The 20,663-nt window shown below is 38.6% G+C and overlaps 1 protein-coding gene across 1 annotated transcript in view; it reads left to right on the forward strand.

Moving 5' to 3' along the window:
* The window catches only part of LOC122561234, a 322,916-nt gene that overhangs the window by 63,570 nt on the left and 238,683 nt on the right, over nucleotides 1–20,663 (forward strand). The window contains exon 9 of the mRNA XM_043712844.1: nucleotides 2,475–2,572. Coding sequence (XP_043568779.1) covers nucleotides 2,475–2,572 — 98 coding nt within the window. The remainder of the gene's footprint in view (nucleotides 1–2,474; nucleotides 2,573–20,663) is intronic.

Below are 20,663 nucleotides of genomic sequence, written 5' to 3' on the forward strand. Positions count from 1 at the left end.
TGTGGACCTGACGAGGGAGTCATGGAGGGAGTGGTCTTTTCGGAACGCTGATAGGTGAGGGGAGGGAAATATATCCCTGGTGGTGGGGTCTGTTTGGAGGTGGTGGAAATGACGGCGGATGATACGCTGTATGTGGAGATTGGTGGGGTGGTAGGTGAGGACCAGTGGGGTTCTGTCCTGGTGGCGGTTGGAGGGGCGGGGTTCAAGGGCGGAGGAGCGGGAAGTGGAAGAGATGCGGTTGGAGGGGCGGGGTTCAAGGGCGGAGGAGCGGGAAGTGGAAGAGATGCGGTTATTCTTAAGCAGTTAACCACCATTTTGAGGAAAGCGTCCAGGCAATCTGCAATTGCTCTAACTAGAGAAAGAGTGAGAATTGAGAAATCTGTTTGTTTCACTCTGTCTCTTCCAAAGCCTGTTCTTCCTACTGTGTACCTAATATAGATAATCTGCAACAACTCAAGTACAGAATCTCTTGTAGTCATTGAATTATGAGTTCATGTTTTCAGCTCCTTCACATTGATAGGAAAATCTTCAAGCAATTGGCCTGCAACGATAACAAGACTGATGTTACTTTCATCCTTATGCATATCATTTATACATTGTTACTTTTAATCTTTAAATACGTATTTTAACAAATAAATATCACTTCTTTTCGTCACTTCCAGCAACATTTATCTATTAAACTAATCTTTATCTTTTTTTAAGACTAAAGCTTTGCTGCTGCTTATTTTAAATTGGAACACATGAGAAAACATCTAAAAGTAGTTTAAGCAGACTGTACAAGTTTGCAGACCTCTCTGCAAACAGACTTGGTGTGGTCATGACAATTTTTTACACTCCATAATGTGTAAAATTGTAGAATATGAGGCTATGATTACCACTCACTTGGATTTTAATAGGAACTGAGTGATGTTAATCAATGTTTGTCCTCATCATTGATGCTACCCTTCCATTGGATGGTCTAGTACATGAATGGTGTATTGCAGTTCATCTAAGATGTCAATAATTAAGTTTAATACCAAATAGCCACTTTTGTTTTATAAATATACTCTTCATTCGCCTTTACTTTTTAATATTAATTATGTAAGGATTGTAAAAATAACAGTGGTCTGTTCTCATCCCTTTGTAATTCACCTCCTGCTTGTTCAAACAACACTAGGTTATTGTCCAACAGGTTTATTTGGAAGCACTAGCTTTCGGAAAGCCACTTGATGAAGGAGCAATGCTCTGAAAGCTAGTGCTTGCAAATAAACCTGTTGGACTATAACCTGGTGTTGTGTGATTTTTAACTTTGTACACCCCAGTCCAACATCAGCACCTCCCAGTCATTCTCATCCCAATTTACATGCTGCTTGTGATTCTGATGACACATTTTTGGAAAACGATTTGTTTTACAGCACTAGAAAAAACAGTTCCGATTGCTCCATAAAGTCACTGTCATTGTGATGTCACTCCTTTTGAAGGGTGCATAGAAACTGTTACTACCAGAGACCAGTGGCATATACTGTTCCATTACAATTTTCCCATGAACCATCTCAATGCACATTTAAGTGCTATTTTTCCATAGCAAAAAAGAAGACTTTTCACCTGCCTAATATTGGTCAATAAGTTGCATTGTTATACCTTATTGGTGATTTAGATTAGATTCCCTACAGTGTGGAAACAGGCCCTTCAGCCCAACTACTGCACACCAACCCTCTGAACAGTAACCCACCCAGACCCATTCCCCTATTTACCCCTGACTAGGGCAGCTAATTCTATGGGCAATTTAGCATGACCAATTCACCTAATCTGCACATCTTTGGACTGTGGAAGGAAACCGGAGCACCCAGAGGAAACCCACACAGACACGGGGAGTATGTGCAAACTCTCCACACAGACAGTCGCCCGAGGCTGGAATCAAACCCGGGTCACTGGCGCTATGAGGTAGCAGTGCTAACCACTGAGCCACCATGCCACCCCTTCTGGATACTTCATCTGGATTTCTGGAGTTCTACTCTGCAACTACTTCTGCAGTCTCCCCCCTATAGTTTTCACAAGTATTGTAGCAGTATGCAAGGGTTTAGGAGGCACCGGCTATGATGAATTCTCATTGCTTAAAACCAAACCTTCACTAAATGTCACACTCACCCCCTTGCCAACAGCACTAATCAACAATGGTGATAAATTCAGAAATAACCATGCCTTGAGCCTGACATTTAAATCTGGATCTCAGAGTTCTTTGTGCACTATTTCTATGTGCTTTGTACTGTTGATAATATTTTTTACCTTCTCTCATCAAATGTTTTGATGAACGCTGCAAGCCTCACAGCTGTTATTGAATCTGAAATTCGTACTCACCAGAATATTTAATTTGAGGATTTATTTTTAAGTAAATGTTGGAAATATTGAAACGTGTTAACCAGAATCTGAAAGATAAACATAGATGAAGATTTCAGGGTGTGACCACTCATCAGAATACATCTTATTTTACAAAGGTTTCCAATACCCCATTGAAATTAAGAAGAAAACTGCATTTGCAACAATTTTCAGAAAATCTCCTGGGAACAGAAAAACAGTACAAGCAACAAGCAAGGTGTGTAATTTATGTTTATCATAGTATCCTAGAGAGAAAAAAAAATTAATTTCACTCAATTTTTCAGTATTTTAGGTAAAGTTACACAATTGTTCAATATTATGTGATTTACTGCGCAATGAAGGAATGTGAATAATTAATTTTGTAAAAAATCCAGATGATTGATATGGTATATTGTCTTACTGTGCAAAAGGGTAGTTGTAAGGCATTAGCTGTAATGCATCTGTGTATCTCATTAGTGTGAAAGCATTTCAACAGTGTGTGAACATTTATCAACAGTGATTTATGAAGAGGCTGAATGGCAATTCATTTTAATGTGCAATTTATCCAATGTGTTGGAGAACTAAGTAACTGAGGAGATTGCATATCCAGTTCACAAATTAGAAATTCTATTTGCATCATAGGAAAGAACAGTGTTTATAGGAAGCGTACGTTCATTGAAATTATGGATTTTGGAAAGGATTTCTTTTAACTCCAAAATATAATGAAATCTGATATCAAATATCATCTTACCACCAATTGTAAAAATTCTAGAAAAAAACATTTAGGAATGAAATATATAATAATAGCATGTATTTTAACAGGGGTAGTCTTTTATGACTGAACCAGTTGGAAATTTTGAGGACGCAGTAGATAAATATTTGAGTAGTTGTTATTAATTTGACTTTTAAAAGTTCAGATAAGGAACCTCAAAATAGACTAATAAATAAGTCAAAGAATGTGGAGTAATGGACATGAGTTAGAATGGATTGATGATTTCTGGGTTCAAATCAGAGAGCAGAGAGTGAATAAAAAGGGAGCCAGTAGGTGGGCCAAAAAGGTGGATGCACGTGCCATAAATATCAAGATAAGGACTACTTTTGTTCACAATTTACATTCACAATTTGAACTTGGGAATCAAAAGCACAGTTTCAAAATATGCTGTTGAGACCAAATTGGGATGAGGCGGAAAATGAGGCGTTCTCCCTCAAGGTGTCGGGTGGGAGGGAGCGCTCCACCCTCCCTTCTGACCTATTACCTTCATCCCCACCTTCATTCACCTATTGTACTCTTTGCTACCTTCTCTCCATCCTCTCTCCCCCCCCCCCCCCCTTTTATCTTTCCACACTGGAGCCTCCCTGCCTTCATTCTTGATGAAGGGCTTTTGCCCGAAATATCAATTTTCCTGCTCCTCGGATGCTGCCTGACCTGCTGTGCTTTTCCGGCACCACTCTGATGTAAACTCTGGTTTCCAGCATCTGCAGTCCTCACTTTTGCCTAGGTGATGTATTGTACCTGTCGAAAAGTGTGGCATTGGAAAAGCACAGCAGGTCAGGCAGCAACTGAAGAGCAGGAGAGACGATGTTTCAGGCATAAAAGGAGTTATACTTGAAACATTGACTCTCCTGCTCCTTGGATGCACCTGACCTGTTCTGCTTGTCCAGCGCCACACTTTTAGACTCTGACTCTCCAGCATCTGCAATCCTCACTTTCTCCCTCCAATGTATTGTACTTGCATGATATGGGAGTTGGTGGACCCCATTGTGGTTCATAAGGTACCTCAAAATAGACTAATAAACAAGTCAGAGAATGTGGAGTAATGGAGTTACTAAATGAGTTAGGATGGATTGATGATTTCTGGGTAACAGTTGTAGGTAACAGTTGGTTGCTTGAGGAACTCTGGCTCAGAGTTGATGCGCTGGAGTCTGAGCTTTGAACACTACAACACATCAGGGAGGGGGAAAGTTACCTAGATGCTATGTTTCAGGAGGCAATCGCATTTCTGAGATTAACTATCTCGAATTAAGTCAGTGATCAGTGTCAGGAGGGTATGATTACCAGCGAGACAGGTAGAGGGATCCAGGAGGTAGTGCTGAAGAAGCCTCAGCCCTTGGACTTGTCTCACAGGTTTAAAATTCTTGCTTTCTGTGTGGGTGCAAGCAGGGGCTGTAGGAAGGATGAGACCATAGAATGGGGGAGCCATTCAAGAGGAGTTAGAAAACAGAGATGTAGTGGTAATCTAGGATCATATAGTCATGGCAATAGACACTTCTGTGTGGAGAGAGAGTCCCAAATGCTGTGTTGCCTGCCTGCTGGCCAGATTCAGGATATCTCACCTGGGCTGCAGAGGAACTTGGAATGGGATAGGAAGGATCTAGTAGTCGTGGTCCATGTAGCTTCCCCAACGATACAGGTGGAAAGAGGTTCTGCTAAGGGAATATGAACAAGCAGGAGGTGAATTACAAAGCAGAATCAAAAATTAATTATCTCTGGAATATTATAGGAGTCATGGCTTAGTTTGCATGGGATCAACAAGGTGTGTGGCTCAAAGATTGACATGGGAGAAATGGGTTTGAATTCATGGGACATTGGCATCGGTACTGGGGAAAGAGGGAGCTGTTCTGATGGGACAGACTGCACCTGAATTTTGTTGGGACCAGAGTCACATAGGGGTGTAGGTAGGGCTTTAAATTTTTAGATGTGGAGGGGAGGGGCTATTCATTGGTTATTTGCATGGAAAATTAGAAACTCAAAAGGTACATGAGAAGTATGATTGCAAGTTAGTGATAGGGTTAATTGTTACCAGTGTTGCAAAGTTGAAGGCATGTACTGTATCTTTAAGAGAGAGTGATTGCTGTTCTGAATTGAGAGTTGCCAAGCATCTGTGATATGACTAGATAGCAGTCTCAGAGTGTACTGGAAAGTTGAAAATACGTAACACTTGGCTATGAAATGGATACCTGAGTTGGTTGCTGTTTTGACAATGGTTCAAATTTAACCAATCAGTTTAAATTATTCCCCAGGATACTAAAACCCAACCATGTGTGTATTTATTGTTTTGCCAATATCGAACCAAAGAGACGATCCGATGTTGGAGATATAAAAAAGGCAGGCATTTTGAAAATTGGAGATGGAGCAACTGCTTTCAACGCAGATCTGAGAAATTAGGAAACTCTCTCTATTAAAGGTACCTTTTCACATGAAACATAATCGCAGAAAAAAGAAAGACAACAACCCAGGGAGATCTTCAGCCAAAAGAAGAAAGACATCGAAGATGACAGCTGCTGTGTGGTTTTGAAATTAAGTTGATGTAATTTAATAAGTGTCGTTATGGAACAACGTATTGTTAGAAAGTTGGAGACAGACAATAAACAGTTAAGAGAAAGGGACACTTAGAGTTGTGAATAGTTGTTGTTTAATATTCACTTTTAGTGTTAAAAATAAATTGATATTATTTTCTTTAAATAGTGGAATTTGGGAGTTCTCTATCACTCATATTTTAACAGATTATGAGGTGAGGTGAGCTTTTCTGGGTGTTTGGTTTAATTAACAGAAGGGTTCATCGCCATGTCATAACACCAGAAAACGAAAAGGGACAGAATGTGTGATTGTAATATTGTACTAAGGAACAATGAAATTGTAAGGAAACTCAATAAGAGAACAAACTTGAAAGCTTTGTATCTTAATGCACAGGCATTCAGAATAAGGCAGACAAACTGATAGCGCAAATCAAGGTAAGTGAATATGATCTCATAGCTCTTGGGAGACATGGTTACAAGGAGATTAGAACTGGGAACTTAACATTCAGGAATATTTGACCTTTTGGAGAGACAGGAGAATTGGAAAAGGTGTTGGGATATTTTAATAAGAAATGAGATGAGGATAGTTGTGAGAGATGATCTAGGCTTAGATGAAGTAGAGTGCGCTTCCATTGAGGTAAAAAGCAGCAAGGAAAGGGGGCGGCACGATGGCACAGTGGTTAGCACTGCTGCCTCACAGCGCCAGAGACCCGGGTTCAATTCCCGCCTCAGGCGACTGACTGTGTGGAGTTTGCACGTTCTCCCCGTGTCTGCGTGGGTTTCCTCCGGGTGCTCCGGTTTCCTCCCACAGTCCAGCTTGGATTAATACACATCATGGAACCAACCAGGGAGTAGGCTTTCTTGGATCTGGTAATGGATCATGAGGCAGGCTTAATAAATGACCTCTGATCAAATGACCCCTAGAAAGTAGTAATCATAACATGATCAAATTTATTATTCAGTTCCAGGGAGAGAAGCTTGGGTTGGCAACAAATATGTTTAAGTTAAATAGAGGAAATTACAATGAAGTAAGGGTAGACGTAGCTAAAATGAACTGGGCAGATTAATTATCAGGAATGACAGTAAGCAAGCAATAATTTATGACTGTCAGCAAAAATATATCCCAGTAAGGAGGAAAGATTCTAGAGACAGTTAAACCAACCATGGCTAACGAAGAAAGTTAAGGAGCACATTAAGTTGAAAAAAAAGCATATAAGGAGGTCAAAGTCAGTGATAGCCCTGACGACTGGGATAAATTAAGACTCCAGCAAAGGAAAACGAAAAAGATAATAATATCAGAGAAAATAAACGACCAGACCAAATAAAGTACAAGAGCTTCCTTAAATTTGTACAAAGGAAGAGCAGGAGCTGAAAATGTGTTGCTGGAACAGCGCAGCAGGTCAGGCAGCATCCAGGGAACAGGAGAATCGACGTTTCGGGCATAAGCCCTTCTTCAGGAGAAGGGCCCTGAAGAAGGGCTTATGCCCGAAACGTCGATTCTCCTGTTCCCTGGATGCTGCCTGACCTGCTGCGCTTTTCCAGCAACACATTTTCAGCTCTGATCTCCAGCATCTGCAGACCTCACTTTTTCCCCAAAGGAAGAGCAAGGTCAAGGTAGTCAAAGTGAACATAGGCTCCTTATAAAATTAATTTAGGGAGATCCCTGATATTGGCAGATTGTCTTATGAGCAAAGATTAGATAGATGTGGACTGTACTCACTGGAGTTTAGAAGAATGAGAAGTGATCTAATTGAAACATATCAGATTCTTAAGAGATTTGACAGAGTAAATACAAAGAGGATGGTTCCCTTCATGGGAGAGTCTAGAACAGAGGACATGGTCTCAGAATAAAGGGAGGGTCAATTACGATGAAGAGGAATTTCTTTCAGAGAGTTTTGAGTCTTTGAAACCACAGAAAGTTATGTGTACATTTAAGACTGAGATAGATAGATAGATAGATTCTGAATCAGTAGGAAAATTAGGGGTTATAGAGAAAGGGCAGGAAACTAGATATGAGGAATGTTGAATCAGCCATGATTCTATTGACTGATGGAGTAGGCTCGAGGGGCCAAACGGCCTACTCCTGTTTCTCATTCTTATGGTTGTATATATTGGAAGGAATTTTAGAATAGGAAAGCTACATATTACTTGGTAGTTGCTAATCTAGTTGGGGTGGAGGAATGAAGGAATCTTGGAGTAAAAAGTCACTAATGTACTCAAGGTTGAGCTCCAGGTTAGCATGGCCATGAAAGCAAATCGAATGCAAAGTTTATCTAAAGGGATGGAATTGAAAAGGAGGAAAATTATGTTCGACTTTTAAAGAACCTTTAGTTAGTTCCCATTTAAACCATTCCCTATTAGAAAAAAATAACAGAGCTAGGAGAAATGATACAGAGATGAAAGTTATACAAGAACATGCAAATCAGGAAAGAATTAACACGTTAAATGTCTTTACTTTGGTCGGGGAGGATGCTGGGATTGTGGTGGGTAGGAGGAGGTACGAGGACTAAAGAGGTGATCTGCTGGAGGTACTAGAGGTTTCAATATAGTGGATACAGCGACAATGATTACTCTTGCAAGGAGGCATCAATAAAAGCAAAAATAGTCATGAAGTTCAAATAAATTTCTTTACGCAGACTGTTGAGAATGTGCAACTCGGGAATGGATGAAGAGAAAATTACAAATGTATTTCAGAGTTGTTAGAACACTGTGAGCAAAGAGTTAAAGGTGACCTTTGGATTATGATTTATTTTTATTTGAAAAGGAAGAACAAACAAACTAATATTTGTTCGTAAGAACTGGGTTGGAAATTATTTCCAGGTTGATTCTTGTTCAAAGAACACTGTAGACATTTTGGCTTCAGATATGCATTATGCTCAAATGTTGGCAGATGTTTGGATGATAATAGGGGCCATCAGCGCGAGGTCAGTGCTAGCCAGTCTAACAAAGAGAATGTTGAAAAAGAGCGGAAACAAGAACAAAGTTTGAACTATTTTCTTTTTGTCAGAAGAATTGTGGCTGTGAAAGCTACTGGATGTAGGTTTGGTTGCTCTCTGGTTTTCCTCCCATTGCCAACTTATTGAAAGTTCAGAGAATAGAATCCCAGTTATAGGAAGTAAATGACTATTCCTCAGAGCCTAATGGAACAATGTCTTCAGAAATCAAGCAAGATACAATCCCTTGAATACTAGAAATTAATTGAACTGACCAGTTACATCTCTTTTATTTTTCTTTTCATTTATCCCATGTCAGTATGTGTTTATGGATGAGTAGGGGCTAGAATCAAAGAACATTTTATGTTTAAATCACTGATATTAATTAGATTACCTTGCTGTTTAACTTTACTCAGCTGAAGGTATTGTACTAATAATGAAATATTATTTTCTTTAATCTGAAACTGGCTGTCTAGTATCAGTTCTTCAAGTTTGGTTAGGAACTATTGGGGCAATTGAGCATCCTTGATTATTTTAACTCCACTCTGTTGTGAATACAGGAGTAGGGAGGCCGATTTGATTTGGCTGGCTGTCTTTGTGTTGTAACATTGTAAGCTAACCAAGCATATTGGAGAGGTTTTGGTTACACTGGAGAGGGTGCAGAGAAGATTCACTTGGATATTGCCGGGGATGAAAAGCCTCAGAAATGAGGAGAGATTGGATAAGCTGGGTTTGTTTTCCTTGGAGCAAAGGAGGCCGAGGGGAAGCTGATTGAGATATACAAAATTATGAGAGGTACAGACAGGGTAGATGTTGAGAATCTTTTCCCCATGGCAGACGTGTCTAACACCAGAGAGCACAAGTTTAAGACCATAATATAAGAGCAGAATTAGGCCTTTCAGCCCATCAAGTTTGCTCTGCCATTTTATCATAGTTGATATATTTCTCATTCCCATTCTCCTGCCTTCTCCCTGTAACCTTTTGATATCCTAACAAGTCAAGAATGTATCTATTTCTGTCTTAAATCTACTTAATGATGTGGCCTCCACAGTCGTCTGTAGCAATGAGTTGCACAGATTCACTACACTCTGGCTGAAGAAATTCATCATCATCCCCATTCTAAAGGAGTGTCTAAGATGAGAGGAGTGAGTGGTTCAGAGGAAATCTGAGAAAAAAAAAGATATTTCACCTGCAGGATGGTAGAAATATGGAATGCACTGCCTGAGAGCCGAGGAACATAGGTACTCTCACAATATTTAGAATCATAGAACTCCTACAGTGAAGAAAGGTAATTCAGCCCATCAAATCTGCATCGACCTTCTGAAAAGCATCCTGTCTAGGTCCAGCCCTTTACCCCATCCTCCTAAAGCATCATTTACCATAGCTAACCCACCTAGCCACCTAGAATCTACAGAGAAATTTAACATGGCCAATCTACCTTACCTACATATCTTGGACTATGAGAGGAAACTGGAGGACCTGGAGGAAACTCAGGCAGACACGGAGAGAAAGTGCAATCTCCACACAAACAGTCACCCAAGGCTAGAATCAAACCTGGGTTCCTGGCATTGTGAGGCAGCATTGTGAGCCACTGTGCCACCCAAAAAGCATCTGAATTAGGACATAGTAGGCTATGGATCACATGCAGGTAAATGGGGGTATGTAGTTTGGTGTTTGTTGGCATAGACATGTTGGGCTGTAGGGCCTGTTTCTATGCTGTATGACTCTGATTCTGTAAGGGAATAGGGGTATATGATGATGGCATTCATGGCATTAATAGAGGAAACAGCAAAGTGATTTGCATGGAACATAAAGATTAGGTAGACTGATTGGGCCAAATGGTCTGTTTCTGAGACATATGTAATCCTCTGTATGTGAAATAATATGGTAATTTGGAATCTACTTTTCAGTGGTTAGTAGCCCACAGATCATAACTAAAAGCAATTGGTGACAAATTGATATGACGTTGGCAGATCAGATAAAGCTGCATGGCAAGTGGAAAAATCCATATGAAGCCTCTGAACTGGGCATTATAAATATTTTGCTCATGATGCTGAAATTTAATGGAGCCTAGTGTCACAACACAGTTCTTTTTCTGTAATAAGAATTCATTAAAGACCTTAACAGTTGTTTTTGTTTTTAGTACTCAAAAACTAAATGGGGCATTTTTTTTGAAAATGCAGTGCTACATTCTGTGAACAAAGCAAAAACAAACTTAATTTTTTCTGTTCTGCAATCAGTGATGACTTCGTTTTCTTTAACGGGAATCTCACAGCACAAATCTTTTGCCCACTAGTGCCCAGACCAGGGTCAAACGTCTGTTATTGTGTTTTCTTGAAAGGGGATAAACACAAACAGATTTCTTGCCCAGATTACTCTTTTTTTTCTCCCATCATGTGCAGTCTGTGTTAACTCACAGCTAATTATTGTTCAATTTGCAGTGCATTTCTCCCCATGAAGTCATTCTCTTTGAAGCTTCTTTAGTGCCCATTAAATTTGACATTCCACAATTTGGAGAAGATTTGTAGCTCAGGTTGAGGTTCCAGCTTAGCAAATAAACTTACATCCATTCCTTAGTTTCGCTTGAGGCTGGGGATAATCCACATAGCCTTTCCTGGCAATTACTAAACTATGTTTAGTAATTTTTGACTATATATTTTCTTTAAAAAGTAACATGTCATTAGAAATTCAAGATATCTGTATGTGATCCGGAATTATGATCTGTCATCATCACTATTGACTACTTCATAAGATTAATTCTCGTCACTACCATCTGCTACAGGAGGGAACATGGGAGTCCCGTACTTGGTGAGAGAGCAAGGAAATGCTGAGCAAACTGGTTCCCAGTCTTTTAGCTTAACGTTCGTGCATTGAAGGTAGAAACCTAGGCTGTTAAGGAGGAGGAGGTATTCAGGTGTCAGGAGGAGGAAACTTCACAAATGGTGCAAGGATATTCACAGCTCTTTCTCTCCCCCTATCTCCTGCTACTCACACCTCTATTTTGGACCCCTTGCATTTTACTTGTGGACCAGGCATAAAGGAGGACTGCAGATGCTGGAAATCAAAGTCTAGATTAGAGTGGTGCTGGAAAAGCACAGCCGGTCAGGCAGCATCTGAGGAGCAGGAAAATCGACGTTTCGGCCAGTCCTGATGAAGGGCTTTTGCCCGAGACATTGATTTTCCTGCTCCTTGGATGCTGCCTGACCGGCTGTGCTTTTCCAACACCACTCTAATCTAGACTTTTACTTGTGGATCCCCTAGTTGAGAATCCTTGCTGTACGCACAGTCTTTGGAAAGCTGTAAAATGAGGCAAAAATGTTCAGCATTACTTCTCTGTGACCTGGAATACTTAAACTAGAAGAACGCTTTTCTGACTTTCTGATTCCTGTTAGGCAGTATGGTATGTTGAAGAATATGAATATGATTTTCTGACCATTATAGTTCCAAATTATACTCAGTGAATGCCTGAGTTTCGACTTGCATTTCTCGAGGACAAGGCAAACACATGGGTAGCATAAGACTAATACTTCGCCTTTAATTTTCCTTGACTTTGCAATTTTCTAAGAGAGATGTTATTTAAGAAACTCATTGTAGCGTTGGTGTTACACCGTTTGCTCATATTATCGATATATACTGTTGCATGCAGTAAACTTGGCAGGTCTATGTCCTTTTTCTTCAACTTGAAGTCTTGAAAGGCAGGGCATTGATCAGAGAAGACAGATAACAGTTATAATGTTTACCCCATATGTTTGGCTGCTGGATATTGTTTTCCTTTGTAATCAAAACTAAAAGATTGTTTCATGTCATGGTTTTAAATTGAATGTATAGCGGAACTCTGGAAGGAAATGTGTTGCATGCCAGAAATATCTAAATCATTAAAGAGTTCGAGTTTACCAGAATTCAGATGCCAAATGGCGTTAGCATTATAGTCCAATGAAGAATGTCTGTAATTGTAATATACAATATACAGTTAAACTTTTGAAATAAAAAAAACTCATGTATTTATGTATAAAAACAACTTGTGTTTAGTTTTAAAAACTTTTGTAACTATTATATTTTTTAGAAGGGTTATGTAGACACATTCCTGTATCATAAAATTCGAAAGGAGGTGTAGGAACAGGGAGACCTGGTGGGTATATATGTGCAAGCCATTGAAGATAGTAAGAGTGATTAATAAAGCCGACAGGACCTTGGGCTTGATAAATAGGAACATAGAACACAAAAACAAGAATGTTATGAAAAACCTGTAGAAAACATTGGTCACCCTCAACTGGAGTACTGCCTCCATTTCTAGGCACCACACTTTAGGAAAAATGTAAAAGGCAAGAAATGATTCACAAAAAAATGGTTCCAGGGGATAGAAACTTCAGTTATGTGGATATAAGTGGACAAGCTAGGGCTGTTGTCCTTGAAGAAAAGAAGATTAGGAAGAGTTTTGATGAGTGGTCTGGATTTAGTAGATAAAAAAGGAATTGTTTCAGTGACAGATTGAAAATCAGAGGACATTGATTTCAAGTGATTGACAAAAGAAGCAAAAGAGACATCAGGAAATAAAAATTACACAGCAAGTGACTAGGATCTGGAATGCATACCTGAGTGTGGCAGAGCCAGATTTAATTGGGGCTTTCAAGAAGGAATTGGATAATTATCTGAAGAGAAAAGATTTTCAGAGTTGTGGGAAAACTCAATCATGCTATCAAGCACTTACAAAGGAATAACATGCTCACTGAAACTTAATTTAGGGTCAGAATGGTTCTTCAGCTCCTTACCACTTTATAGGCTTGGTCCAAGAGTAGATGAAAGAGCTGAACTCAAGAGGTAAGTTGAGAGTGATTGCCCTTGATATCAAGGCAGATTTGCACTGACAATGGCATCAAGGAGCACTACCAAAACCAGAGTTAATAAAAAGCAGGGTGAGAACTCTTCACTGTTTAGAGTCACAACTAGCAAAAGGAAGATAGTTATGGTCATTGGAGTTCAATTTTTTTACATCACAGGACATCACTACAGAAATTCCTTAAGGTAGTAGCCTAGGTCTAACCATCTTCAACTGCTTTGTTTATGATCTTCCCTCCATTGTAAGGACAGACGTAGGGATGGTTGCCAATTATTGTACAAGGTTCAGCACTATTTGTGATTCCTCAGATACCTAAGCATTCCTTGTCCCAATGCAGCAAGACCTGGGCAACATTCAGGCTTAGGTTGATAAGAGAAAAGTTACATTTGTGCCAGACAATTACTATTGTTATAATTTGATTTGATTTATTCCTGTCACGTGTACCAAGGTACAGTGAAAAGTGTGTTATACGTGCTTACTATTTAATGTTGTTTAAGTGACTTAAGTTTCAAAGGATGGCAGGAAAAGGAACTCATTTCATGTATTATGAACATACTCGGAGTGGTTTCTTTGAAGAGGTAATTGAATGTTCACTGTGGACATTGGAGTTTTTTTTTAAACAAGGCTCCCTAGGGATCACAGAACTGGTTTTAACTGCTTGATTTGCATTAGATCTGGAAAGGTTCTTATTTTATTTGGAGTTGGAGAGAAGACTCCTAAGAACAAGCAGGGTTAGAGATAAGCTTGCTATGAACAAACCTTCCAGCTGATCTTTCCTATTTATGAAAAAGAAAACCCTCTACATGAGTTCAGGGTAAAACATATTTGTTGTTTTTAAGGAGTGATTGAAAGAACATCCCAAGATTGTATTTCCTGAGCAAGCAATGTCTGCTAAAGTTCAGAGGCAGCATGCATGATTCCATGATCACACATGCCAGAACATCTGAAAACAGATTCAGGAACATTCTATGCTTTAACATTTTGCCTTCAAAACCCATTGAACAAAGTGTCTCAAATCAGGGTCAGAATCCTCTTCTAGTAAGTGGTGAGTCAAAATGACAGGAAATACACCACCTGTGTTGAGTTTTTCTGCCCTCTTGTGAGCTGTTTTTCCTCATGGAATGAGAGAGGCAGGTATTAAGGGAGTCAAGAATGCGTGGTACAATGGTTACTTTTGGTGCAGGTGGGGAGGTGTCTCAGTTGGGTAGACAGTTCAGAGGACATGCAGGGTTAATGATTTTGGGGTTGGGTGGAGAAGAGTACATGGGAGAAGAAGTCAACTAATTGTGAGGGTGGATAGAGCATGAGTCTTTGTAGAAATTGAGCAATAGTGAGAAAGTGAGTGTGAGGTATTGGAAAAAAGATAGTGGCATTTACAATAGTGGAGTGGAGAATGACATTAATCTTGTCCTGCAGAGCTGTGCAATCTTCCAGATGGTTGAGACTGCTTTAAGTTAGACCTCAGACCACACTGGCATGAGTCTGGTGTCATGGAACCCACTGAAGGTCTTAGGGCAAGAGGAGGCCCAACCTGTGCACCACTCCATCCAGAAGGATATCCAGGACCCTGTCTACAAAGCAGAGTACTGATTTCAACCCCCAACCCTCCACGCACTCCCCGTCTGCAATGACTAGGACTAATGTCAAGAACCGTAAAGGACAGTTCTAGACTGACACTGCTTGACTGACATCAGGCTTTTAAAGATGGCACGAGTGATGCCTATGAACTGCAGGAAATTCAGTATGTGGCGAGTAGTTTCAGGAATGACTAGACGGAAATTGGACTTAGGAGATTCCTTAGGAGCAGGTAGACAATTAATGAAGCATATTTGGTGAGGTACAGAGGGAAACATGCTCCGTCTCCTGATGAGAAACCCACCAAAAATCCTACACATATCTGATGTAGCTATAAAAACGCAGGATTCAGCTGTAAACATTTTCTGTTTCAGGCTGAATATTTGTGAGGCAGTCTGGTGGTTCATTTAGCAGTCCAAGTGTAGATTCTTAAAATTCACTGTCACGCAGTAGAAATTGAGCTGGATGAGAGGAATATGATTTCTGTGGAGGACAGGTTTCAAGATTATAAGAAGTAGTCATAGGACCATCATTCAGTTCATCTTAGTTAAAGTCCTTACAGTTCCTCAACATAGCATCTACCTCTTTCATACTATTTAGGAACAGGAAATAAGAGCTGGATTACACAACTCAATCCTTTGAGCCATATTATCATATACACTTTTAAAAGGTTATCTCTAAGTTGTCTGCTTTCAAAGTTGAAACATTCCAAAAATTATGCCCTAATCCCCACCACTTTGCGCTTAATCAGCTAGCCTTTCATTCTAAAACAAAGTTATTCTGGTTGGCAATCAGTGACTTAGTTGTGTGCCTCAGGGATCTGTATTGGGAATGCAACTATTCACAATTTACATAGATGATTTGGAGTTGGGGTCCATGTATAGTGTATCAAAGTTTGCAGATGACACAAAGTGTGCAGAGGACTGTGAAACTTTGCAGAGGAACATAGACACATTGAGTGAGTTGGGCAAAGGTCTGGCAGATGTTAATAAATGTGAAGTCATCCATTTTGGTAGGATTAACAATAAAAGGGACTATTAAATGAATGGTAAACAGTTGCAGCATGCTGTTATGCAGAGGACCTGGGTGTCCTCGTGCATGAATCACAGAGGGTTGGTCTGCAGGTACAACAGGTAATTAGGAAGACAAATGGAACTTTGTCCTTCATTGCTAAATGGATTGAGTTTAAAAGCAGGGAGGTTACGTTGCAGCTGTATAGGGTGCTGGTGAGGCCACAACTGGAATACTGTATGCCAGGGTGTACTGGCACTAGGGAGGTGCAGAGGAGGTTCACTAGTTTGATTCCAGAGTTGAGGGTATTGCCTTAAGAGGAGAGACTGATTGGATTGGGATTATATTCATTGGAATTCAGAAGAATGGGGGGAAGCGGGTGTCTTATAAAAAACATACAAAATTATGAAGGGAATAGGTAAGATAGATGCAGAAAGGATGTTTCCACTGGCAGGTGAAACGAGGATAACAGGGCATAGCCTCAAAATTAGGAGGAACAGATTTTGGACCGAATTGAGAAGGAACTTCTTCACCCAGTGGGTTGTGAATCTATGGAATTCCGTGCCCAGTGAAGTAGTTGATGCTACTTCAGTAAAGGTTTTTAAAGTTAAGATAGATTTTTTGAACAGTAAAGGAATTAAGGGTTATGGTGAGAGGGTGGATAAGTGGAGCTGAGGCCATGAAAAGATCAGCCATGATTTTATTGAGTGGCAGAGCAGATTCAAAGGGCCAAAAGGCCTACTCCTGCTCCTAGTTCTCATGTAAATGCGCTTAAAAGTTAGATACACTATGTCATTGGACTTCTTACTGTCTGTTGGAGACATTACTTCAGCAAGTTCAAGATGTTTGGATGGATAGAGGCGGGGAATTTTCTCTGAGATGTTCTCAATCCTCTGCTGTACATTGGTCAGAGCAGGACTTTTGCCTTACTTTCTGGTGATATTTTGGAATGGGAGCAGCTCCAAGGAAATTTTGGTCTTGGCGTGTGATATTGTTCTTCAGTATCCTTAAGCTCTTTAAAGTTTTGAGGAACATGGAAATAAACCTAGAAAAACACTCAATTCATAGTTCAGAACAGAAATGTTGTATGAGTTAGTTAAATGATATAAGGACCTTCCCAACATCAAACAAAACTTGAATATCACAATAATTTTTACAGTAGCATTCTTTAGATTCATTTTAAATGTATCTGCCTTGCACAAGGGTGTTTTTCTTTCCCTTGTAGCAAGCTACAATCTGATTGCATATACTATTAGAACAACTGAACTTAATCACAAAGTCTTTCCATTACCCATGCCACCTGTAGCAACTCTAAACGAAACAAAACTCTATCATTGCAGTAGATTATCTATTTGAATTTCTTTGACCATCTCAAACAAGAATATTTCTTCTATTTCCAGCCAAAGGGCAAAATAACACTATTGCCAATCTTTGTAGCCGAAATAGTCACAAATCTGCGGCCCTCATGGGAAAACTCAGGGAAATGCACCCAATCAACGAGAAATCAAGGTTGCTTTGTTTAACATGCTTCAAGCCAAATTTAGCTTTTGAAGAGAGTTGTTCAAATAAATACTGTTTGCACAGCAAAGGATTCCCTTCAATGCTGCAATTGACATTTTATATTAACTTATCATTTTAAGGGTGTCATCTTTTATTCGTAAAACAATAAACCATTTGAAAAGGATCTAACCACTAAGAGTAAACTGCTACAGACATGTAACTGATCCTTCTTTCCTTGTGGAACAGAAATGTATCTTGTTGAGAATGATTTAAAAGTTAAAAAGAAAGATAATCCCCATGTCTTATTTTGACACTTCATTGTTTGGGGAATGAACTTGAAACCCACACTCCAGTACATCTGCTTTGATGTATTTCTTTCTCTTATTCCATTGTTATCTTCTTTCTGGTTAGGAAAGGTGCATTTATATTTGTTCTGCAAACTCTGAGAATTCTACAGATACAAAATATATGAAATTAACATTGATTTAGAGTCAACAAAGCATATCTAACTTAAGCCATTTAAGTCGCAAATCCAAGGTAATTGTATGGCTCAATTATTTGACATGCAAATAAATATTAAGCAAGTAAATATCAAAGAAACATTTAGCCAGTGAATTTTAATCACCCACAGAAAGTTGAACAAATTTTATTTTAAATTATTTGAACTGAAGACCTTTGCACACAAAAGCTGGAATATTTTTAAAAGTTATGTAATGTAAATGTTGGTCTGTTGTTGGTAGTTGCTATGACTATATCTGTAAGATTTTAAGAAGTTAAAAATACCAAATAGGCATTGTTTAAGTTACTAGAGTCAGACGGATCTGTTTCACAATTATACTCTGTCTTATATTGCTGGTATATTTCTTAAAAAAAAGGAAGAATAAGGAATAGTTGCCTGAAGTTGCAACAGTAGATTTTTGTTTTGTAATCAATTGATTGATTTCACTGGGCGGAACGTTATAGTCATGTATACTTGTGATTTTCCTGTGACAGTATGACATTGCAGTGTTTTACAAACTTTGCCCTCTAGCTAATGTTTCCATTTTACTGAAAATAGATGACCATCTAAACGATTTTAGCAGTACTGTATATTGCATATCAAGTGCATGTATCAACAAAATAATGCATTTGTAGATTATGCCAAGAATAACTTTACTAATTATTTTAAATGGAATAGTCCTTTCATATTTTATATTTACTTGTAATTTAGAAACATTTGATTGCATGTCAGCTCTATATATCTGCCGATTGAACAACATCCAATCTCAATAGTATCTGTAAACTTAATCTACTCATGACAACGATCACTGGATTTCAGTAGCAAAATATTTAATTATAAGAACATGCTATAAGAATGGGAAATTATAAATAAACCTCTAAATCTTGGTGGAATAATTCTTATGCAGATTGGTTCAGTTCAACTTAATTGGAACTGTTTGCATAAGATGAGATAGAGTGGAAATGGAAAAAATATGCTAGAAGTTACACATGAAGCATCTGAAAGACACATTCATTTTTCAGTAGAGAGCCATTATCAGAAATTATATACTACAAAACAGATCCCATTTTAAGACTGGCCAAAGGGGAAGCATGAATCAACTAGTGAAGAAAAGATGTGCAGCTATGTTAACTACTGTATCAATTACTTGTGAGAATTAGAATATAACTTCAAAGGAGCTGTGAAAAGCACCATAAGAGGGGCCAAGAGAAAATGTGAAAAGCCTAGCAACTAATGCAAAGAGAAATCTAAAAATCTTCTACAGGATTATACATATAAACAGATGATGAAAGGAGGGATGGAGGGGTGGAACCAATTAAGGACCAAATGTGAAGGCCATACAAGAACAGAAGACACATTTGAGGTGCCCAACAAGCACTTCACATTCACCTTTACCAATGGAGTCACAGATATTACAACATCAGAATTGATCCACATCCAAATATTGACAGATGACACGTTAACCATGGAGACTCCTCTCTTTGATGACTTTTGGATTTCTTGTATAACCTGTACAGAATTTAAAAAATGTTTCGGGTATCAATGAAATTCATTGTTTGCTGTAGGCCCAGTGGCACCTGGTAGAGGCAAGCACATACCACCTTTTTGTTGAACAAGGGAAAAAGCAACTGGAACTTACAAACTAGTAATATTTTCAAGTAGAAACAGGAGAGGAGAGTAATTGAAAAATTCTTGAGAAAACTGAGGGAAAGAAACATAGCACAAAACTCTTTGACCTCTTGCAGTTCCCATTTATATAATAGGTTAGTAAACCTGCATTCAATATCATGAATCTGAACAGGAAAATACTTTTTATTTAGATCTTTCCAGTACACCCAAATATGAAATGTTTCATACCAATTAAATTGAAAAGTAAATTAATAGAACCAGAACTTCTTTTCTACTGTTAAATTCTGGTGATATCTGTGAAATTGATAGTCCAATCTTTCAGCTAGTTTGTTATTAATCATGTTTCTATCACAATTGAACAATTAATAAATATGTTGTAACCTGTATATTAGGGTTACTTAAGTGTAACATTGCATGAATAAATAAAACATTATGAATGTTATTACATTAATGAAGTATTAAATCATTGTAATGTTAAATGATTGTCAAATTAAAGTATTGATGTAATCTTTTTAATTTCATTTGGATTGATGGAAAACTTATTAATTGTTTTCTTGTGTGTGTGGCTGCAGCCAAAAAAATTGAGTTTCCAAAAAAAATTGCTCAAAATTATTCCGGAGTTTTGTCAATTACATGTCAAACAATCCAGCCATGAAATCCTTAACTGTTAGTTAGATAGCTAGAAAGGTATGTGTACAGAACATGATTACCATTGGGTGATAAGTTTGGCCAAGAACACCCGTGCCATTTGATAAGACAAAATAATTAGCAATGGTCAATGAGTCACAAACACCAATTTGTTTTCTCGTTATAGATTATTCATTATTTATATGTGACCCTGCTGTACTATGTAGTTCTGTGTTGTTCTGGCATTTATTTGTAAGTAACAGTTGAAAAGAAACCCTCTAAAATAATTTTGCAAACAATCATGCATTATTGAAAAAGGTCAATCAATATGCTTTCATTGTTTATTTTTAATGTGTAGATGTAGTTCGCATAAATGTTAAAAATGACTTAGCATGAAATATGACGGTAATAACCTGTGGAA

This window comes from Chiloscyllium plagiosum, chromosome 22 (genome assembly GCF_004010195.1).
Source record: "Chiloscyllium plagiosum isolate BGI_BamShark_2017 chromosome 22, ASM401019v2, whole genome shotgun sequence".
NCBI classification, from domain to species: domain Eukaryota; kingdom Metazoa; phylum Chordata; class Chondrichthyes; order Orectolobiformes; family Hemiscylliidae; genus Chiloscyllium; species Chiloscyllium plagiosum.